This window comes from Dendropsophus ebraccatus, chromosome 10 (assembly GCF_027789765.1).
Source record: "Dendropsophus ebraccatus isolate aDenEbr1 chromosome 10, aDenEbr1.pat, whole genome shotgun sequence".
Lineage (NCBI taxonomy): Eukaryota > Metazoa > Chordata > Amphibia > Anura > Hylidae > Dendropsophus > Dendropsophus ebraccatus.
Window position 1 is genome coordinate 29,523,369 of NC_091463.1, and position 24,064 is coordinate 29,547,432.

General features: G+C 44.9%; 1 protein-coding gene across 4 annotated transcripts in view; it reads right to left on the bottom strand.

Moving 5' to 3' along the window:
* GOLGA1 (golgin A1) overlaps positions 1 to 23,072 on the bottom strand; it is a 38,590-nt gene extending 15,518 nt beyond the window's left edge. The window contains exons 1-12 of one of the 4 annotated variants that reach the window (XM_069986186.1): positions 22,984 to 23,072; positions 16,237 to 16,545; positions 15,717 to 15,807; positions 10,826 to 10,900; positions 7,525 to 7,622; positions 6,058 to 6,090; positions 4,968 to 5,096; positions 3,897 to 4,066; positions 3,463 to 3,574; positions 3,077 to 3,172; positions 1,532 to 1,657; positions 1,011 to 1,106 (exon numbers count right to left, since the gene is read on the bottom strand). In XM_069986186.1, the coding sequence (XP_069842287.1) occupies positions 1,011 to 1,106; positions 1,532 to 1,657; positions 3,077 to 3,172; positions 3,463 to 3,574; positions 3,897 to 4,066; positions 4,968 to 5,096; positions 6,058 to 6,090; positions 7,525 to 7,622; positions 10,826 to 10,900; positions 15,717 to 15,807; positions 16,237 to 16,395 (1,185 nt within the window). In that variant the 5' untranslated portion in view covers positions 16,396 to 16,545; positions 22,984 to 23,072. Of the gene's footprint in view, positions 1 to 1,010; positions 1,107 to 1,531; positions 1,658 to 3,076; positions 3,173 to 3,462; positions 3,575 to 3,896; positions 4,067 to 4,967; positions 5,097 to 6,057; positions 6,091 to 7,524; positions 7,623 to 10,825; positions 10,901 to 15,716; positions 15,808 to 16,236; positions 16,546 to 21,419; positions 21,450 to 22,927 lie in introns of those variants that run through there. The other 3 variants (XM_069986187.1, XM_069986188.1, XM_069986189.1) reach the window with 3 other exon arrangements.
* Positions 23,073 to 24,064: the final 992 nt, after the last annotated feature.

Sequence of the window (24,064 nt, forward strand, 5' to 3'; positions counted from 1 at the left end):
GCAGCAAGCTGTGTGGCGTGCGCTATGGCTGCAGCAAGCTGTGTGTGTGTGCTATGGCTGCAGCAAGCTGTACGAGTGTGTGCTATGGCCGCAGCAGGCTGTGTGTGTGTGTGTGGCGTGCGCTATGGCTGCAGCAAGCTGTATGAGTGTTGGCTATGGCTGCAGCAGGCTGTGTGTGTGCGTGCTATTGCGTGCCCCCACAGTGACCTTCTATATCACTGTGTGACCTCTATATCACTATGTGTGACCCCTCTCTATATCACTATGTGTGACCCCCTGTATATCACTATGGCTGACCTCTATATTACAGGGATCTGGCATTGTTAGCAGTGTTTCCTCTTTGTGTATGGTGAATAATTAGTCAGGAACATAGAAGATTGTCAGCAGGAAAAGACCCCCTGCTCCATCTAGTCTAGTTCTGAGTTGTTCAGGACATGGAGGCTGGAGACTGGCTGCACGCACAGGAGAAGGTGCTTTATAGGTTTCCTTATTCCCTCAGAAGTTGCCCCAGGATCATGTAGGACATTAGGGAGAAGTTGCTGAGCCAGTGTGATAAATAACTCCCCTGGTATATGACTGGCCATTTATGAAGGAGCAGGAGTCTGAGTCGTTCCTGATAAAATTCAGGAGTCGGTGCTGCGGACTACCGACTCCACAGCCCTATGCTGAACTACCTATTTAAGCTGAATGTAGAGAATTTTACATAAGGATATAATATACACAGAAAGGTTGAGTAACTTGTACTTCATTGCACTGATCTCTTTATATTACAGTCTGGAGCTCAATTATAATCTCACAGGCTCCACATCTGCAATCCCCCAATATTCCTAGTGTTTTAGCAAGTTCATTCTTTACACTTAGCGGTGAAGAATAATCTGATGTAAGAAAAACTCATCTCAGAATTACCTTCCTATGTCCTGCAGAATAATCAGATCTGTATAGGTAGCAGAGAATACAAGCACCTCTGGTGTCTCATGTTACAATAAAGTTATGAATCTATAGGTACTTACTTGGGATTCCATTTGAGTGACCGTATCCACATGTAGCGTTCGGGTCTCCAATAGCTGTTGTCTTGTCTCATTCAGCCTCAATTCTAGGGTGTCTTTCTGCAAATATTAATAACAGGCACATGTTATTTCTCAGATGTCTTTCGGGATATTGGAGGGGACTTCCATTTTAAAGGAGTTGCCAGTGGTGAGACAACCCCTCTAGGCATTCATGGGCTATTCATACACATTATACTTCTGACCGAAAGGTTTGGCCATCAGTGTAAGGTGCACAGGGCTCTCCTGAGACTCCACCGACATCATCTGTTGGGTGGGGTGTGATGGGGTGAGGTATGTCCCAAGCTCTTTCCTGCTGTTCCATTCAGTGCTTATAGAGATGACAGCAACTGCTTTATTTATTGCTGCCTTAGACTACTTGTACTTCCTGATATGTGTTTGGGTTTTTTTTGCCCATGCAATTTAGATGCTTCTATTGTACCGGTTACCACATCCGAACCCCAGCAGTGCGTCTATGATGTGCTTACCTCTTTAAGAAGTTCTTGCAGACCTTCCTCTCCAGAGTAAGTTCCTTCAAGCGTCTTCTCCAGTGAACTGACTTTTTCCTGTAAACGTACGATTAAGGCATCTTTTTCTTCAGCTTCTACTGCCATCTAGTGCAAAACAAGGCTATCAGTATTACAAATGTAAATCATAGTAACAATGGTATAACGCAAGAATTAAAAAATATATACATATATATTAATATATACCTTTTTTAATGCCAAAAGGAAAGGGCCTGAATAGTTAATGCATGGATTATATATGGTGTTCTTTCATCCTCTGCAATGATCACCCTGTGTCCCTGCACTAGGTAAAACTCAGAGGGCAGATTACTGGGTGGACTAAACAGTCTCTGAATAGTCACTATCTCTTTATGTATGTGCAAGCTCTCCAGCACCAAAACTGATGACATCTTAGTGTGAAATGCTAAAGAAAGCCTACTCCTGAACAAAGTTGGTACTTGCGATGAAGCTCATCATAGGCAATGCTTTCTTTAGGAAGAGATTATGGCTTGGCTAACAATCCCCAGTTGTGTTTCAACACTCTTAAAAAGGGATGGAGCAATGACATCCTATAGACCAGTGATTTTCAACCAGTGTGCCGCGACACATGGTCGGGTGTGCCGCGGGGAAAGTTCCCCAAACTATGGTGCCCCTGTGAAACAGGAGAAAACAATGGGGGAGAGAAACCTGGAGATGAGGGAGAAACAGGGGAGAGAAGCAGGGGGGGGAGAAACATGGGGATGGGGGGAGAGAAGCAGGGGGGGAGAGAAGTATGGTGGAGAGAAGCATGGTGGAGAGAAGCAGGGGGGAGAAGTATGGTGGAGAGAAGCACAGGAGAGAAGAAGGGGGGAGAAGTATGGTGGAGAGAAGCACAGGAGAGAAGTAAGGGGGAGAGAAGCACAGGAGAGAAGCATGGGGGAGAGAAGCACAGGAGAGAAGCAGGGGGGAGAGAAGCACAGGAGAGAAGCAGGGGGGAGAAGTATGGTGGAGAGAAATATGGGGGAGAGAAGCACAGGAGAGAAGTATGGTGGAGAGAAGCACAGGAGAGAAGCAGGGGGGAGAAGTATGGTGGAGAGAAGTATGGGGGAGAGAAGCACAGGAGAGAAGTATGGTGGAGAGAAGCAGGGGAGAGAAGCAGGGGGGAGAAGTATGGTGGAGAGAAGCAGGGGGGAGAAGTATGGTGGAGAGAAGCACAGGAGAGAAGTAGGGGGGAGAAGTATGGTGGAGAGAAGCGCAGGAGAGAAGCACAGGGGGGAGAAGAAAACAGGCCCAGGTTTCACACTGAGTGAGTATAAATACATTTAGAATCTATATTATTAACTATGTGTATAATATGTACTGTTTTAGTGTGATTTTGTGCCATTTTGGTTGGTGGTGTGCCCCGGGATTTTTTAAATATAAAAAGTGTGCCGCGGCTCAAAAAAGGTTGAAAATCACTGCTATAGACGACACCAATCCTCACAAGGTCTCTACCTTCTGAGGGTGAGGATCTTTGTATAACTTATAATATATGTGTCATACCCATACCTTGGATTTCAGCTGCTCATGCTGCAGTTTTAAAGTTTCGTAATCATCCTGAATCTCATTCAATCTTTTCTCGCTGCTTGAGGCTGCAGACTGGGCCTAAGTAAAGAGGCAATACATTATGAGCAATATACTATCAACAATACTCCATATGAGGAAATGGAGGCATGGTTCTATGGAATATAACCGAATGGGAGGTGTAAGGCAAGTAAAAACTAAAAAAATATATATATTTTTAAGCAAAGCTTTTAAATGACCCTCTAACCTGGGGCAACGGCATCCCCGGACATCCTCCATTCTTTGTGAAAGAAAAGAGATAAAAAATTGTGTTGCAGAAAGTGAAGGTTAAGAAGTGTCTTATCTTGTGTCTGACGGTATCTTACACTCACCTTCTGTAAGTCCACAGACAGCCGTTGGATGAAGTCCTGGAGTTCTTGCTGTCTCTGTTCCAGCTCGGTGATCTTCTTTTCTGCCCCTTCCTGAGCTGCTGCCAGTTCTGCCCTGTAGAACCAGAGCACATGACTGTACAAGCACAGCTATGCTTTGTAGAGAAAGGCTGATCCTTTTCTTTTATATGGAACTATGGTATATTTTGGCTGTATACATACATACATATCCTGTGGTGTACCCAAAGTGTTAATCTATGGTCAGATTAATGCTGGTATATGTGTACTTTGCATGAGACAAATGTGGGGAATCTGTTTTGTGTGTTGAACCCTATAGAAATGTGGTGCTATACCTTGTTTGACATATGTAATGCGAAGAGCCTCTTAGATCTAGGGGTCTTTTAGACATACATAGGGATCATTCTCGTGATGCTCACCTCTGCTCGGCCAGCTTGGAGTGTTCCTCCTGGAGTTGCTGAAGGTCTTCCTTGAGTTTATGGCAGAGGTGCTGGCTCTCCTGAAGCTCTGTCTGTGAGCTCTCTGCTTCTCTCTGTTTCAGCTCTAAGTCTTTCTCCGCTTTACTCAGCAATTCTTCTTTCTTTAACAGCTGAAATTTTTGCCACAAAGCAAAAAGTTCAATTAGACTAAGCAGAAATGCCATGGAGCTACAATAACACAACGCTCCTCCCTCACATTATCCTTCCCTGTGCAGAAAACGTCATCCATGAAAAGGACAGAGACCCCATCCTAAATGTAACAGAAGAGAAAAGCCTGCAGACAATACATTAAAGGGGTCTTCCCCTCAATTTAAACTATTGATATGCTGCTGCCCTTGGTGACATTAACAATTCATTCCTTACTTTGTATTATCTATTCAGTCTCCTTCCCCTAGTTCTCAGCTGCTGCTTTCTGCTGAAAACACAAAAATCTCTGTGTGAGCTTTTCTCTCCCCCTCCTCCTTTTGCGATAGCTGATGCAAACAAGTTCCTGTCAGGCTTTATCTGCAACACTGTGACTTCTTTGTAATGCTGGAAGGGTTATTCTGAGGTCAAGTTGCTCAATGAGATGTTGTAGATACAGCCTGCCAGGCTCTTGTTTACAACAGCTGTCTCAGAAGGGAGGGGGAGAAAGACAGAAAAGCTAACACATACACTTCAGCAGAAAGCAGCAGCTCAGAACTGGGAGAAGGAGACTGAATAGATAATAACAAGTATAGAAGGAATGATCAGTCTCACCATGGGCTCCAACATATCAAAAGATATGTTTGAGTGGAATACCCCTTTTATATGCAGTCATATTCTAAAAGCGGGTGAACTTGGCAGGGTCTCCAACTATTAGCTGATCAGTAATAAGAATATCAACCATCTTAAGAAATACCAAAAAAGAAAAGTTCACCAACCATGTCCAAGCAACCCAGATCCCTTTTCTACACTACTACTGCAACCCGTGGCCACAGCTCTGATGAATATGTCACCCATGTCAATAAAAATTAAGTCTGACCTCCTTACCATGTGCTTGATTTTTGCCATTTCTTGCTGCTGAAAAACTTCCAACTCATCGAGATCTTCTCTCTTTTGGAACAAAGACATACTCTGCTTCTTCATAGCCTCTAACTGCTCAGAAAGTTGTTTCTTTTCCTTAAAATTAAAACAAGTACATAAGAGGAGATCCAGCCCTGAACATATATAAACACAGTCCATATTATAACCCATCACCAACCTTCTTTTCAATATCATTTAAAACTATCAAAGCTATTTTAAAGGAGTACTCCAGTGATTTTTCTTTTTTCTTTCAAATTGACTTGTGGCAGAAAGTTATATAGATTTGTATATGACTTCTTAAAAATCATTTAGCTAGATAAGTTTTTCAGTACTTATTAGCTGCTGTATGTCCTGCAGTAAGTGGTGTATTTTTTCCAGTCTGACACAGTGCTCTCTGCTGCCATCTCTGTGCATAATAAGAAGTGTCCAGAACAGGGGAGGTTTTCTATGGGGATTTCTTACTGCTTTGGACAGTTCCAGTCATTGACAGAGGTGGCAGCACTGTGTCAGACTGAAAAGAAAACTCCACTACCCTGTGACTGGTTCTTCCAGTCTTTTAAACTAACAGATTTCTTAGCCGCCAAAGCCGCAAACGAGTGTCAAGCAGCAAATTTAAGAAATCTAGCAATCGGGCTACACGAACGATCCTTGTATCGCTTGTGCAGCCCGGGAAACTGACAGCACAGATATGTATATATCTTACGATCCACGCTGCTTGTGATCCGGCATCCAGGTCTCCCATCTTCTAGCCGCTGGCTGTATCTTCAGGCCCCTCCTACTTCCGGTTGTCACCCGTTCTGGAGGAGGTGGGGCCTGAAGATACAGCCGCCGGGGCGGGAGATGGGACACTTGGATGCCGGATAACAAGCAGCGCAGATGGCAAGTATACATTGCTGATTGCAATCTATAAACTCACATCACAAATATATATATATATCTGTTCGCAGGAGCGTTTCTAGCAATGCTTCTGGCCAATAATCGGCATGTGTAAAAGGCCCTTTAGCCTATTCCTTATTTCAATACCTGTTGTGTTTTGCTTAATCTAATTTATAATTACCTCTTCAAGATTTGCAATCTTCACCTGCCATTCCTATATTAATAATAAGAAAAAATAAACAAACATTCATGGAGGGATTTATACAATTATCTTGTATTAAAAGGGTTCAGGACTATAAAAACATTGGTGCTTTGTTCCAAAAACAGCGCCCCTCTATTGTGTGTGGCATTACAACTCTGCTCCATTCACTTCAATAGAGCTGAGCTAAAATACCAGAGCAGCAGTGAACAAGAGCAGCAGTGTTTCTGGAACAAAGCAGCCATATTTTTTAAATCCTGGAGAACCCTTTAATATTTAAAATCCTAAAGGTTATGTTCCAATACAGGATAGGGGGGAAAACATATGCATGCTACATCTGACCAGAGTGCTCCCCAGCGGGCCGTCACTACTAAATGGGGCAGAGCTGTAATACCACCCACAGTTCATGGACTAGAAAGGTGCTGTATGTAGTGTTTTAGCATCTCCTTCAACCCCTTTAGAGATTGTAGATGTACCAAGGGACCTATTTCTTATCACTTGCTCATCTCATATCACATTTAGATGAGACCTTATTATAGTAAACTAAAGGGATTATTTCCCACAATTATCTGCATAGCAATCTCCTATGTGATGCAATATTCCAAAGGCTTTACATATATATCATCTAAGCTTAACAACAGCTATGTTTAGTAAAACAATATTTAAAGGTCTTAGAGTGGACTTGGAGATGCTTGCAAAGAAAAAAAAAAAACCCTCATACTCACTATTCCCAATGCCCACAGCTTCAGTTCTGACCGTTCTCTCAGTCACCGCTGCTCCCCGCTTCCTGTGACATTTTACACTTGCAGAAAATGCCATATTATCCAATCACTGGCGGAGACATCACTGCTGCATGAAGCAGCCATGAGCTGCAGTGAGGGGCATGACTGCGGAGAGGTCAGAAGAAAGCTGCAGAGGATTGAGGAAGGCAACTGGGGCTTCTTTTTTGTTATTTTACAAGCACCCATAGTCCACTCTTTTGACCTTGTGAATGCCCAGAATACCCCTTTAACCCCTCTGCAAAGTATCAAAAAGGGAAAAACAGACACCTTTACAACTCTTAGATACTTAGATATTTCGCATAGGAGTCTACAGCTCCTATACATACCTATGTGCTTCCATGGTTACAGACTACAAACAAACCTGGCGTAGTCTAATCTGGTAGTCATACTCCCTTCTATAAGTCCCCTATTTCTTCCTTTGGCATGTCTCAGCTTCCTAGACATTGTTAGCATGATGTGGAGATGGTCATTGGGTACAACCTTACCAAAACCTCATACCATTTAATGTGTCTGTCAGGTTTCTTTGACAGGAAGGAAAAGTGCAGCCGCCTATGCTACTCTAGCTGTCATAAAGCAATGTGAATCCAAGAGAATAGAGGCCATGGGTGATGTGAGCCAAACAGAAGATAAGACTGGACAAACAGGAGAAACATCTCTTCAGACATACCTGGTCTTTCTTTTGAAGTGTAAGTGCATACTCTTCTGCCATCTTGGCTCGGCTCGCCTGATACATCTCATTTTGGTCTTGAAACTTCCTCATTGATGCTGGGACAGAAGCAGCGAGTTACTAACCAGGTCATCTTCCAGACAAAGTAAATTCAGAAATCTATCCACCGATTGCAGATTGCTGCCGGTTTACAGGTTAGTAGGGACCAATGTAAGTGTCATTAAAATGAGTTGTGTTATTTAACTAAATGCATATATGTCCATGCAAGATCTGGCACCTCGTGCAAGACGGAAGTCAAGGTTAAATTCCACTTCTGGGGTTTGATTATAGGAAAGCAGAATAAAAAGCTTTTAGACGGCACTTCTGTGTCTAGGGTGGTGCTCGCAATGAGAAAAAATTCCCACAGTATTATGAAAGTTCATTCTCAGCACTCACCTTCAGGTTCCATAAATTTTTATTGTAGACAAAAGCCCATCAGAAAAACATACAACGGCAACAGGACATTTCAGCGTCAAGCCTTGATGCCGAAACATCCTGTTGCCGTTGTTTATTTTTCTGATGGACTTTTTTTCTACAATAAAAATTTATGAAGCACGATGCTGAGTGCCGAGAATGAACTTTTATAATACTGTTGATTATAGTAAAGATACTGGCTTCTATTATATCAAAAATGACCTCTTACCAAGATTCAGCTGCCTCCTACTTTAGTATCTATGTTTATATACTATATTCAGCTAATACAGACATTATACTTGTTGTTAGCTGCTGTGGGATCCTATATAACAGGATAGCAGAAATTCCCTGAACTGCTCTTATTTTTTTCTTCCTTCATGAGCAAGACAGAAACAGGGATGCAGTGTCTGATGGGACACAATAGACTGCTGACCTGTATTCTGCTGACAGACCAGGAGGCCAAAGGCCATGGTTTTTGCAGCTTTGCCTTGCTCCATTACCATGCATGGCCGGCGCACCATTCATTCCTTATAGGGCTTCTGTGCATTGCCGAGCTGGTCACTGTATTCCATTCCTGGGGACACTCTAGCTCTATTCTCGGGACTGGGCCCATTCTAACAAGCAGCGATTGTCCAAATCAGAAAATCCTCATGAAAGTTAATGCACAAAGCTATACATGGCTCCTACAGACATATACTATACCTATATGTGCCTCCAATTGTATTTGGAAGCATAGGAAATTTACATGCAGTAATGAATGCTGTATAAGTGAGCAAAACTTCACTAGGGCGCTGCCTCTAGTGGAGAATACGAGGCCTCAGAGAGGCTGCATAGGGTAGTGCAGAGACTGCCTACTTTTTAAGATGGAAACTTTTACTGACTGAACGTGACAAAAAATATATGTATTTGCACATATAGCAAGAATGGTAATAATGAATTAAAGGGGATGTACAATATTAGAAAAAAACATGGCTGCTTTCTTCTGAAAACAGTGCCTTGCTTATTCATGGCTTCTTTCTGGGACTGCAATGCTAAACAAGGCCCGTGGTGCCATTTGTTTAAGAAAGGAGCCATGTTTTTTTTAAAACCTGTATAACTAATTTAAAATAAATGTTTATATGTGATTGATCAGAGAAAGCGTAAATTTAGAAAGGGGTAGAAACTATAGAACAAAAGAACAAAAGACATATGGGAAAGGATAACCCCCCCCCCCCCCAAAAAAAAAAATGTATTGAATGTTACCATTAAAAAAAAATCCATAAAATGCCAATAAATTATGTGCAAAAATACACAATGAGCCAAGTAACAACAACAGAAAAAGATACAGCCTATGTAGACATATAAGGCACAGTGACACAGCAGCAGGATAGAAAAAAGATCCCTATCCTTTCAGAGGTTGCGTATCCATGTCAGAGAACCGCCTATAAGAATGAAATTATATACTTAAAGGGGTTAGCCGGTGTTAGGCTCCGTTCACACAGAGCAAAACTGGCGGAATTCAGCGGTGGAATTCCCTGCGATGAAATTTCACCAACCTCCTTGTCATAATGACAGTCTATGGGAGGCTCGCGCGCTGAAGAATGGACATGCTTTCCAGGTAGCTTTAGGGCGGCATCCATACACGTTCCGACAAACCCGAGCATGCTCCAGATTCACTCATCTCTAGTCCGGATAAGTCTAACCCTGGAAGAAGCAAACATGTGCAAAATGTGTTGGCTTCTTCCTCCTAGTGTTTGAATCCTGCCGTATTGTGGATGGACCTTTTATCACTTCATATTCATTGCTGGGTTTTATTCTGCCTTATTTTGTGCCTTTTCTCTGTCGATGGGCTAATCCCACTGTAGTATACCTCACGACAATGAATCGGTAGGGTCCAAAAGATTGGGATCTTTATAATTATATATATGAGAGAGAGAGAGAGAGAGAGAGAGAGAGAGAGAGAGAGAGAGAGAGAGAGAGAGAGAGAGAGAGAGAGAGAGAGAGATTGAGATTAGATAGATAGATAGATAGATATCTTTTTCTATCTATCTTTCTCTGATCTCAGTGGACACTAGGGTAGAGGAACCCCAACCTATTCTATGGATTTTTAATAGTAACATTCAATAAAATGTGATATTTTCCTATACGTCTTTGTTCTTTTGCTCTATGTCAATGTAAGACATGGACAGTGGTAGTAACTATGTAACATCCACATATTTCAGTACAGATTTTCCCTCTAGCTTTTCTATAGACATGACATTGAAGTATGTGATAAAATCAAGTAGGCTACACAGGCTATGCACAATGGAATTACAATAATGATGACACTTGGATTAAATGATAGATGCAAATAATATAATAAAAGAGTTATTATTGACAATTAGAGTTGTTCAAGGATTAATAAAATGTGAGGGGTTGAATGGGATTAGAAAAACATGGCTACCTTCCTCCAGAAACAGCACCACTCTTATCCATGAACCGTCTCTGGTATTGCAGCTCAGCCCATTAACTTAAGTGAGTTGCAATAGCAGATACAACCCAATAACAATGATGGTGCTGTTTTGGGGGAAAAAACTTTTTTTTTTTCTAATCACAAAAAATCCCTCTAAGAAGAGAGAAAGGATTTCTACGCTACAAAGCAGCCACATGCAATACAAGCCTTCCAGGGTTATGTTCATACCTGAACAGGGTACGGGCAGTAATGTGCCGCCACTGTATAAGAGATCAACTTTATTTTTTGAGCATGCATGGCTACAAGTCATGTTTGTGTAGAAGACCTTTAAGAACTAGCTGTGATCTAAAAGTACAAATTGAATGATGGTGGTCAGAGACAGGACATAAGGAACAACGGGACTAGGTAAATACGTACAATCCTGGTGCTTTTCTAAAGCAAGCTCAAGTTTTTCTTTCATCCTCTGCAGGTTTCGGACCTGTTCTGCGTAATCTTTGTAGGTGAAGTAGACAAACAAGATGGAAGTACAAGGAGGGGACAAAGTGGGAAAGGCAACAAGTGGCCAACACAAGACAAAACAGAAGGGGAGGGAATAAAGAAAAAGGAAAAAAATATAAAAAAAAACATGAGTGGGAGAAGGGCAGGGATAGCCACACTTCTAACATCAATTTACTATTGGGAGGCACTAATAAAGGTCAGACATTTATAGGAAATCCATCATTAACCATATTAAGAACATGGGGCTTCTTAATATACAGGATCGGAGGAAAGAGAACTGAATACACGTGTACAGGGATGTATTGCAATAAAGGAAGATACATGATCTTTCTGAACATGAGCCAAGAGTTTGTGCATTGAAAAAGCAAAACACTGAAGTCTACACAGTTCCCTGAATAGACGTTTCATCATCATCATCATCATCATCATCATCATCATTAGTGCAATGTATCATAAGTCAGACTAATAGAGATACCCTACTGATCCACAGAAGAAGCTGCTTCTTCTATTCTGAAAACAAACGCACACATTGTGGGGTTAGGGCTTCTTGGGCCACTGACAGAACTGAACATGTGCATCTGATCTTTGTTTCAATGCTGGTATTGTTGCATTTACCAATAAAACCTAAGAGGTTATCTGTAAGTCAATATGCCTAGTGAGAATTATATGTCTCTAAAGGTCTATTAGCTCCAACATGGGTTGTTTTCTACTAGACCTTTGGGACTCATAATCACACCATAGTCTAGGTGCACTGGGGGGGGGGGGGGGGGTCATCTACTACTATGGTGAGTCAGTCTGACCATGAAGATCACAGCTCCAGTGCTGTTCTTGGTGCTCCCAAACAACATGGACACAACATGCCCATCTTACAGGCAATGTCTTAAGAGGCATTGTCCAGGTCCAGGCATCCCCAAAAACACGGAGGGATGTACTATGTCCTATGTCTTGAAAATAGATCGTAGGCATATATACACTCACCGGCCACTTTATTAGGTACACCTGTCCAACTGCACGTTACCACTTAATTTCTAATCAGCCAATCAAATGGCGGCATGCATTTAGGCATGTAGACATGGTCAAGATAATCTCCTGCAGGTCAAACCGAGCATCAGTATGGGGAAGAAAGGTGATTTGAGTGCCTTTGAACGTGGCATGGTTGTTGGTGCCAGAAGGGCTGGTCTGAGTATTTCAGAAACTGCTGATCTTTCACGCACAACCATCTCTAGGGTTTACAGAGAATGGTCCGAAAAAGAAAAAACATCCAGTGAGCGGCAGTTCTGTGGGCGGAAATGCCTTGTTGATGCCAGAGGAGAATGGGCAGACTAGTTCAAGCTGATAGAAAGGCAACAGTGACTCAAATAGCCAACCGTTACAACCAAGGTAGGCAGAAGAGCATCTCTGAACGCACAGTACGTCCAACTTTGAGGCAGATGGGCTACAGCAGCAGAAGACCACACCGGGTGCCACTCCTTTCAGCTAAGAACAGGAAACTGAGGCTACAATTTGCACAAGCTCATCGAAATTGGACAGTAGAAGATTGGAAAAACGTTGCCTGGTCTGATGAGTCTCGATTTCTGCTTGAACATGACAATGAGGTCACTGTACTCCAATGGCCTCCACAGTCACCAGATCTCAATCCAATAAAGCATCTTTGGGATGTGGTGGAACGGGAGATTGGCATCATGGATGTGCAGCCGACAAATCTGCGGCAACTGTGTGATGCCATCATGTCAATATGGACCAAAATCTCTGAGGAAGCTTCCAGCACCTTGTTGAATCTATGCCACGAAGAATTGAGGCAGTTCTGAAGGCAAAAGGGGGTCCAACCCGTTACTAGCATGGTGTACCTAATAAAGTGGCCGGTGAGTGTATAAAGATGGCAGAAGGTGGAGGGAAAGAATAGGCACTTGTTCTTATATCTTCCAACTCATTTTCCTCATCCTGTTATGACGAGTTCCTCAGGGACTGAGAAGAATGGTATTAACCCTTAGTGGACACAGACAGTTTTCATTTTTGCGCTTTCGTTTTTTCCTCCTCGTGTATATAAGGCCATAGCGCCTGCATTTTTCCACCTAGAGACCCAAATGAGCCCTTATTTTTTGCGCAACTAATTGTACTTTGCTATGGCAGATGTAATTTTTACCTAAAATGTGTCGGGAAACCAGAAAAAAATTATATGTGTGATGAAATTGAAAAAAAAAATATTTATTTTTATTTTGGGGGGGGGGGGGGGGAGGGGTTTACTCTATTCGCCCTAGGGTAAAACTGACTTGTTATATATGTTCCTTAAGTTGTTACGATTACAACGATATGTAACATGTATAACTTTTATTTGATTTGATGGCTTGTAAAAAATGTTAACCTTTTAAAGAAAATATATGTTCCTTAAAATCGCTCCATTCCCAGGCTTATAGCGCTTTTATCCTTTGGTCTATGGGTCTGTGTCAGGTGTTATTTTTTGCACCATGATGTGATCTTTCTATCGGTACCTTGATTGCGCATATACGACTTTTTGATCGCTTTTTATTACAATTATTCTGGATTTGATGCAACCAAAAATGCGCAATTTTGCACTTTGGGATTTTTTTACGCCGACGCCGTTTACCATGTGAGATCATGAATGTGATTAATTAATAGTTCGGGCAATTACGCACGCGGCGATAGCAAACATGTTTGTTTATTTATTTACTTTTATTTATAAAATGGGGAAAGGGGGGTGTCTTATTAGGGGAGGGGGCTTTGTGTTATTAAAAATACATTTTTCTTTTACTTTACACATATACTAGAAGCCCCCCTGGGGGACTTCTAGTATATGCACTCTGATCTCTCATAGAGATCCATGCAGTATAGTTATACTGCATGAATCCATGAGATCAGTGTTCTATTGCTTTCGCCTGCTGCAGCCAAAAGCAATAGAATGCCGAGCCGGGATCAGTGCCATTACGGCGCAGACCCCGGCACGGGATGGATGCGGGGATCGCCCCCCCCCGCAATCGCGCAGCAGGGGGGCGATCCCCCCACTAGACCACCAGGGATGGAGATGCGTAAGTATTTAGAAGCAGCTGTCAACTTTGACAGCTGCTTCTAAGTACTTAATTAGCGGGCACGGTGACCAGACCATGCCCGCTAATAGCTGTGATCCCGGGCTACATGAGGCACCCGGGATCGCGGCAGTTCAGAGGGGGGTCGCCGCGCAACCCCCCTCTGAACTCCCATAGCGGCACCAGGATGTTCAGTAACGTCCTGGTGCAGCTATGGGTTAATATGGTAGGACCACACCTCTGCCAGGTAGGGTAACTGGCCAACTCCACTACTATCCTTGACCACCAAGTCATGACCCTGACACATCATGCCATCCTTTATCTATCAGGCAATACTATGGAGCTGCCAAATACCCTAACTGGTGGAGGTGCGGTCCCACCACATTAATACCGTTCTTCACAGTCCCTGAAGAACTCATCATAATAGAAGAGAGAAATGTGTCGGAATACAGAAGATGTGACATTACCGGAGTTTCTCTCACTAAACAGGCCCCCAGTGTTAGTCGGGACAACAAGTGCCTATTCTTTCCCACCACCTTCTGCCATCTTTATACACATAATAATAATAATTATTTGTATAGCACCAACAAATTCTGCAACGCACATGCCTGTGATCTATTTTCAAGACAAAGGACATCTTTGCGCTCCGGGCATTTGAGGTCCCCGCATAGCAGTAGGCAGGGGGAAGTAGGGTTAATATATTGACCTTAAGTGCCCTATCATTCCCTTTCACCAGGCGGTGATATACTCTATGTTTTGTCTACTACCAATAAAGCTATAAGACATAATAGCAATCTACCATGGTCCTTTCATTTGTCTTCTACTAAATGTAGTAGGAATCCAATTTTTCTTTTCTTCAATGATTTCTGTTGCTTGTTCTGCAACCATTGTACATTAAAGCGACTCTGTACCCACAATCTGACCTCCCCAAACCACTTGTACCTTCGGATAGCTGCTTTTAATCCAAGATCTGTCCTGGGGTCTGTTCGGCAGGTAATGCAGTTGTTGTCTTAAAAAAAAAAACTTTTAAACTTGCAGCCGCATGCCCAATGGCCGTGGCGTGGAGTATCTGTGCCCTAACTTTGCACCACCCCTCCGTCCCTCCTCCCCACCCTCTTCACCATTTTTCCTATTCCTCTGCAGTGAACACTGCACAGGTGCCTTAACGATCTAGCCCATGTGCCGTGCTGACACAGGTGAGGAATAGGATAATACCTGCCTGGGGCATTCCTAATGATGAGGAGGGCGGGGAGGAGGGACAGAGAGGTTGCGCCAGCCTAATGCATACACAATCTAGGCCACAACCGTTGGGCACAGGGCTGCCAGTTTAAAAGTTGTTTTTAAAGACAATAACTGCATCACCTGCCGAACGGACCCCAGGACAGATGTTGAATTAAAAGCTGCTATCCGAAGGTACAAGCGGTTTGGGGGGTCAGATTGTGGGTACAGAGTCACTTCAAGCAACAGTGATGCAGGGAACTGCAGCTTTATCTTAACATTTATAAATGTACAATGTCAAGTGAGCGAGGACAAGTGCCAGAAACACTGAAGAAACTGGTGATCACACACGTCGGGGCCTCTTCAAACAGCCGACCTGATATTGATGGCCTATCTGGAGAAAAGGCTGTCAATTTTAAAAAGTTTAATGACCCCTTTAAAATTCTGGTCTCTAGGCCTGCAATGCTGAAGTCACTGGCACTGCTCTATGGGCTGACCATCATTTCAAATGTCAAAAATGTGTGATGCTGCTGTGGGACATAGAAGACTACCTGATAGTTTTGCTTCCAGTCTACGGATATGCTCATTCCTCCTGGAAATTTGAGAAGGCAGATCATCCCGAGAGCTGCTGCCATCAGAGGCCTACAAAATAGGAACCAAACGTTACAGAGAGCTGTAATAAGACTATACAGACACATCACAATATGTATGGTAGAATTCATAGTACGTCCATATGCATCAGACCTGGAGCAAAATTTCTTACTGCAAAGCTGATCGCAACAATGTCCTAACAGGACATCAGGACATGTCTTCTACCTCTAAGAGATGGCAAACATATCAACCGCGAACATATCAAACTTCCATTTGCTATTCTAACATGGATAGAAGGTAGCATATTTAGGGAAAGAAGTGGTGGACATCTGTTTATGTTCCCTGCCTTCTCTATTAAGTTCTAGGGGAGTTTGACTGTTTCTATAATTTCCATAGGTTATAATATAAAATTGCACAAGCATCAATAATCGTAGTTGCAATGCAATAAAATAAGAGATAGAATGGGTTAATATCACTTACAAAGTCATCTCCAGAATCAGCCCCAACAGATGTGATGGACTCTTTGCTGATAGAACGTGGGATGCGGGCAGCGCCTCCAGGCCGAGGAGCTATGGCCGCCTCCTCTGCCAGTTTCTTTTTGAGCTTGGCAAACATGTCACTCTTTTTCTGGCTACTCATTCCCAGCCGAGGGGGATGAGAATCAAATACAAGGTGCGCTGGGATTGTGCCAGGAGCTCTGCGAGGGGTGGGCTTCACAAAGCACTGCAGGGCATTAGATCACAGCATCCACTTTCACTTCCATTCTGCAGCTGGAAAGAGCGATTAATCCTTTAAAAATACAGAAAGCAAAAGTCAAACACTAAGAGTGGCTCTGGATATCAGATCTCAGCTATAGAGCAATCCCAATTATATGCAGAGATATAATCCCTCCCGCTGAAAGCAAAAGCCTGATCCGCCACATCAGGACACCGGGGGCTTATATAAGAATAACCATCCAAATGGAAAAGTACTGAAATAAGTGCTGGCCCACCTGGCTAATAATACTGAGCCACATGGAGTCTGTACTGCCATGCTACAACCTACGCCACATAACTGCTCCATATAATAATTGTCTATAATCTCATCAGCATAATAACCCCCCAGCAGTCATTGCAGCGAACATGTGTACACTTATTATCAGACTTCCTTCATGTATAGAGAGGGTTCCGGTCATGTGCACATTTTGTTGTTTGTTCCCCATTAACTTATAAGAAAAAAGTATCTCTGTCATTGAAAGAAAAAAAAAACCCGTTGACATGTGACAGAGATTAAGAATACAACCAATCATTAGAACAAGTAGGGAGAAGTGCCTAGTTAAGGGTGGGTTCATACTGAGGAATTCTCGCGGATAATGTCAGCGGAACTCCGCAGTATGTCTGCGCGCCTTTCCGCCGGCTCCATAGACAGCATTCTATGGGCCGGCGTATTCCGCTATCCGCCGAAAGAAGTGACATGTCACTTCTTTCGGCGGATAGTGGAATACACCGGCTCATAGAATGGTGTCTATGGAGCCGGCGGAAAGGCGCGCGGCCGTGCGCGCGGACAGCCGGCGGAATTCCACGGAGTTCATCTAAGAGAATTCCGTAGTGTGAACCCACCCTAAGAGCTTCACTCCCCGGCCGGCTGTGTGAGACAAGCTCCAATACAAGACCATGGAACTCTACTGAACTGTGCGCTTCTCCATGCTCTCCTAATGATCAATTGGGGTCAAAACACTAATGGTGCCTTTACAAAGAGAGATTTATCTGACAGATTTTTGAAGCCAAAGCCAGGAACAGACTATAAACAGGGAACAGGTCATAAAGGAAAGACTGGGATTTCTCTTTTCAAATCCATTCCCGGCTTTGGCGTCAATAATCTGTCACATAAATCTCTCTGTGTAAAGGCACCCTAAGAGTCGACCAAACCAAAATTTCTTGACAACGTTTCAAATGGTTTGGTTTTGTAATTTCTTGATTTTCCTTTTATACAGGGCTGGGGAATCTAAAGTAAGTCTATAATGGTGATTTATGTACAAACGGCGCCCAGAGCGCCACAGACAGCGCACAGGACCCGGAGCGCCACAGACAGCGCACAGGACCCGGAGCGCCACAGACAGCGCACAGGACCCGGAGCGCCACAGACAGCGCACAGGACCCAGAACGCTACAGACACCGCACAGGACCCAGAACGCTACAGACACCGCACAGGACCCAGAGCGCCACAGAGAGCGCACAGGACCCAGAATGACACAGACAGCGCACAGGACCCAGAACGCTACAGACAGTGCACAGGACCCAGAATGACACAGACAGTGCACAGGACCCAGAATGACACAGACAGCGCACAGGACCCAGAATGACACAGACAGCGCACAGGACCCAGAACGCTACAGACAGCGCACAGGACCCAGAGCGCCACAGAGAGCGCACAGGACCCAGAGCGCCACAGAGAGAGCACAGGACCCAGAGCGCCACAGAGAGCGCACAGGACCCAGAACGCCACAGACAGCGCACAGGACCCAGAGCGCCACAGACAGCGCACAGGACCCAGAACGACACAGACAGCGCACAGGACCCAGAACGAAACAGACAGCGCACAGGACCCAGAATGACACAGACAGCGCACAGGACCCAGAATGACACAGACAGCGCACAGGACCCAGAATGACACAGACATCGCACAGGACCCAGAATGACACAGACATCGCACATGACCCAGAATGACACAGACAGTGCACAGGACCCAGAATGACACAGACAGCGCACAGGACCCAGAATGACACAGACATCGCACATGACCCAGAATGACACAGACAGCGCACAGGACCCAGAATGACACAGACAGCGCACAGGACCCAGAATGACACAGACAGCGCACAGGACCCAGAATGACACAGACATCGCACATGACCCAGAATGACACAGACAGCGCACAGGACCCAGAATGACACAGACAGCGCACAGGACCCAGAATGACACAGACAGCGCACAGGACCCAGAGCGCCACAGACAGCGCACAGGACCCAGAATGACACAGACAGCGCACAGGACCCAGAATGAAACAGACAGTGCACAGGACCCAGAATGACACAGACAGCGCACAGGACCCAGAATGACACAGACAGTGCACAGGACCCAGAATGACACAGACAGCGCACAGGACCCAGAATGACACAGACAGCGCACAGGACCCAGAACGCTACAGACAGCGCACAGGACCCAGAATGACACAGACAGCGCACAGGACCCAGAACGCTACAGACAGCGCACAGGACCCAGAATGACACAGACAGCGCACAGGACCCAGAACGCTACAGACATGCAGCATGTAATAAAGCCGGGTGAGTAACAGCTGTAATCGCTCATCACAAGGGTGGAAACCAGATCCGTGGAGCATGAAAGAACAGTAAATGATACTGAAGGTGGATGATGCAGGGCCGGCACCCAGGAGGATGATCTCGTGACTACAGCAATTAAGAAAATCAGAAACAAGTCAATTGTAATGAACATATCTAATATTCTATATTACTAAAATGGAAAAAAATCCATGCTTGGAACTTTGTATCAGTGGTTTCATCCCTTTCAGCCTTACCCAATCCCTACAATTAAGTCTTAATAGAATTGTGGTTCAAACACTACAACCCCCAGCATGCACTGCTAGCCTTCGGCCAGGCTGGATGAACCATGGAGAGACATCTGACAAAACAGCAAACCACGTGTGGTTGGTCAAAGAGACAAGATTTGGGTGTCACGCTTGGTATCTCAGCAATGACACAGCACAGATCAACTAACCCAGCGTTACAATAGCTTAATAACAACAACAGCCGTCATGTAAGACAAATTTCCATGAACCTTCTGTCAGCTTGGGTTTATTGGAAAACACCACTAAGGGGGCGCAATGGACTATGGACACACAGCAGTAGGCTATGCGGAGTAACAGGTACCTGCTAAACCCTATAGTCGACACGGTCTGCATTTGGCATATGCAGCATAAATCAATATCCCATGGTTGTACCCATGTAGCAGTGTCTGGGGATCATGCCTAGGACCACTGGTCATCATACCACAAATCCTTCAATGGACTTTACGGACCTGTCAGTGGACCATCTGCTTCCATATCTTCAGGAAGTCCTCCCTGACCACAGCGCTATATTTTAACAGAATAATGGGTCATGTTATTGGGCTCTGATCACTAGAGAACGCTATAATGAAGTCCCCATTGAACATGTTTGCAATATGCTGCAACACATGCTGTGAGATCCGAAAAAATGTGCACAGACCAACAAAGCTGCCGCAGCGTGCATGGGTCCAGTCAAGTATGGAGGACGTGTTCACTACTTTGTGGAACCCAACACCATGATTGCCCAAAAAGGTGGGCATAGCCATTAGGTGGTCCTAATGCAGTGATTGATCAGGATAGATAGATAGATAGATAGATAGATAAGATAGATAGATAAGATAGATAAGATAGATAGATAAGATAGATAAGATAGATAGATAAGATAGATAGATAAGATAGATAGATAGATAGATAGGATATAGATAGATAGATGGGAGATAGATCTCAAATCATCGTTGGTCGTTCGCTAAAAGTTCGCAGATCGCTTCATGTAAACAGTCTTTCACCAATTCACCCTATGTGAAAGATGGGCTTAAGCGATCTTAAAAACGATCGCAACAACGATTTTTCTTACGAATCTTCTAACCATTTATTTGTCTAAATGCTGATCGTTATAAAAACCAAATTGTTGCTTCAAAATCGCTTAACGATCGATTGGGCGAATTATCGCTCTGTGTAAACGCAGCGTTAGATAGACAGATAACACAGGTCAACAAAAAAAAAAAAAATTTACTGGTGTCCAAAATATTCTAATGATTTTGGGGTATTTTTGGGGTGCTGATTCTGAATATGCTATCAGTTTTGCCAGATTGGCTCAAGTTTTTTTTTCATGTCTTGTTCATTTTTGAAGATTACTTTCTAAAACTAGTTAAAATAAACTAAAATCAACATTTACTTTGTAAAATTTATTGTATTCATAACAATAGCAATAAAGTTAATGCGCGTGTAGCAAATTACGTCTTTTTTTTTTACACATTTCACGAAAATTCTCAAAAACTTGAGCCAATCTGGCAAAACTGATGACATATTCAGAATCAGCACCCCAAAGTTACCCTAAATTCGTTGAAATATCTTTGGCCCCAAAAATGCTGTTGACCTGTGTAATTGATACCAGCTGAGAGTAGTCGGAATCATGAAATAGACAAAGCAAGGACTAGGCCACTTCCCCTGTTACATCATGTAATAGAAAACACCACAATTACCAATGAATCTGGGAATACATTCGTCCAGAAGACGGGAGATCAGGCACAGGTAAGCTAAATCCTTAGGACCCTCCAGCTGTTGCAAAACTACAATTCCCATCATGCCTGGGCAGCCAAAGCTAAAGGTCCCCTATCCCTGCCTTAGATTCTGTATATCTTCTTATAAAGCTGTACATACAGTATGTTGCAGGATAAGCTGAAAGTGACATGTTGCCGGTAATTATAGAACACCCTATTACACAGTATGACACAGACCAGCTGAAACGCGTCACTTTCTGCTAGTCCGGCAATTTCTAAACAACTTTGAATGAAGAAATAAAATAAAAAGAAATAAAACATCTGGAGGTTTCGCTCACTTACCGGCACCGCATCTCCAGTCTGATTTCCTGGGATTGATACCTACACATACTATGGGCATAGAATGTCTGGCATCAGATGTACATTGGGGGGCAGTACGGCGGTGGCTGACGTACACTGGAAGGCAGTACGGCGGTGGCTGACGTACACTGGGGGGCAGTACGGCGGTGGCTGACGTACACTGGGGGGCAGTACGGCGGTGGCTGACGTACACCGGGGGGCAGTACGGCGGTGGCTGACGTACACCGGGGGGCAGTACGGCGGTGGCTGACGTACACCGGGGGGCAGTACGGCGGTGGCTGACGTACACCGGGGGGCAGTATGGCGGTGGCTGACGTACACCGGGGGGCAGTACGGCGGTGGCTGACGTACACCGGGGGGCAGTACGGCGGTGGCTGACGTACACCGGGGGGCAGTACGGCGGTGGCTGACGTACACTGGGGTGCAGTATGGCGGTGGCTGACGTACACCGGGGTGCAGTACGGCGGTGGCTGACGTACACCGGGGTGCAGTATGGCGGTGGCTGACGTACACCGGGGTGCAGTATGGCGGTGGCTGACGTACACTGGGGGGCAGTATGGCGGTGGCTGACGTACACTGGGGGGCAGTATGGCGGTGGCTGACGTACACTGGGGGGCAGTATGGCGGTGGCTGACACTGGGGGGCAGTATGGCGGTGGCTGACGTACACCGGGGGGCAGTACGGCGGTGGCTGACGTACACCGGGGGGCAGTATGGCGGTGGCTGACGTACACCGGGGTGCAGTACGGCGGTGGCTGACGTACACTGGGGTGCAGTATGGCGGTGGCTGACGTACACCGGGGTGCAGTATGGCGGTGGCTGACGTACACTGGGGGGCAGTATGGCGGTGGCTGACGTACACTGGGGGGCAGTATGGCGGTGGCTGACGTACACTGGGGGGCAGTATGGCGGTGGCTGACGTACACTGGGGGGCAGTATGGCGGTGGCTGACGTACACTGGGGGGCAGTATGGCGGTGGCTGACACTGGGGGGCAGTATGGCGGTGGCTGACACTGGGGGGCAGTACGGACGGCGTCCGATGTGACTCCACCATATGGGTCCGTGTAGAAAGCTTTAGTATAGGAGCCATGGTCTGTACAGAACAATGGTGCCTCCTCACAGGGGATATACCGGGGCTGCCTGTCCCTATATACAGCTGGTCAGTAAGTACCATCTGTGCCCGGGAAAGCTGGGTGACCACCTGCCAGCTGCTGCAGGACTCCTGACAACTTTCCCATAGACTTCTCTATACTGGAGCCAGGGAGGAGAGGTTAACCCCTGCAGTGCTGACCCCACTGCTCCTCACCCAGCTCTCCCAGATACTGAAGGAGGCTCCGGAGCGAGAACATGAATGCGTCTTCTAAAAAACGGACAGTGTGACCTGAGCCCAGGGTCAGTGTCCATCTCCTACAAGACACAAGAGAGGGTGAGTACAGGAAGCCCCTGACAGATGGCACTCTGCCCACACCATCACTGTCCAAAACTACCCACCCAGCACTCAGAACCTGCCCTCTGCCCCTCGGTACGACGTAATATCATCCACTTGCCGGTTATCCGGTATCCGTCTCTCCTCTGCTCTCCGGGAGATGTGGCCGATGACGTCACCACAGCGCCTGGGTCAGGTGAGGCGCATCCTCATTGGCTAACTGAGAAGGAGGCGGAGAGGTCACGAGAGGGGTAAAGCTGGACGCTGATTGGCTGTGGCAAAGGCACAACGTCAGGACTTCCAGACATGCGCAGTATAGAAATCGGCTTTACAATGGGGCTGGCAGGGCATGATGGGAAATGTAGTGACATAGCAAGTAGCTCGTCTACGAACATTTAAAGGGACACAGTTTATGATGCCCTCCTGTGCTGCGGTATGAGTTGTGCCACCGCTGCTTGGCCTGCTGGTCGAAGCTGTGAGGGACACAACTATACACAAAGAAGAGAGAAGTTGGAGTCACACTGGAAGATTTATCAAACATGGTGTAAAGTGAAACTGGCTCAGTTGCCCCTAACAACCAATCAGATTCCACCTTTCATTCCTCACAGACTCTTTGGAAAATGAAAGGTGGAATCTGATTGGTTGCTGGAGGCAACTGAGCCAGTTTCACTTTACAGCATGTCTGATAAATCTCCCCCATAGTGTTTTAGTATTTTTAGCCAAAAACAAGAGACGTGCAAATCTTTGCATTATAGTTTTTCATGTGTTGGTTCCACTTTAATAAGCTACAAATACAACATGTCAGCCAAGGCAGAATCCTCAAATAGAAGGCACACCAGGTGCTGACACAGACACGTGATAATCCCCTAGGAGTTACAATGCGCTATGGCTGCAGCTCCTTAAAGGGGAACTCCAGGTAAAAGTTTAAAAAAAATTAACTTCTGCAGAAGCATAAAGCATTACTTACCTATCCCAGTTTTGAAGCAACCAAAAATCCATTTGTTTTGGGGTTTTTTGTTCTGTATTGTGTTTCTGCACTTCCTGGTTGAGCAGTTCCCAGAATGCAATGCTTTCCCTCACAGTCCTCCTAACTATAACACAGGTATGGGAATAAAGTAAAGAACTTTTTAATTTTTTTTTTCTTTTCATCTCCACGCACATATTATGATCAAGCATCTTTTATCTTTGAGGTTGAGCCCCAC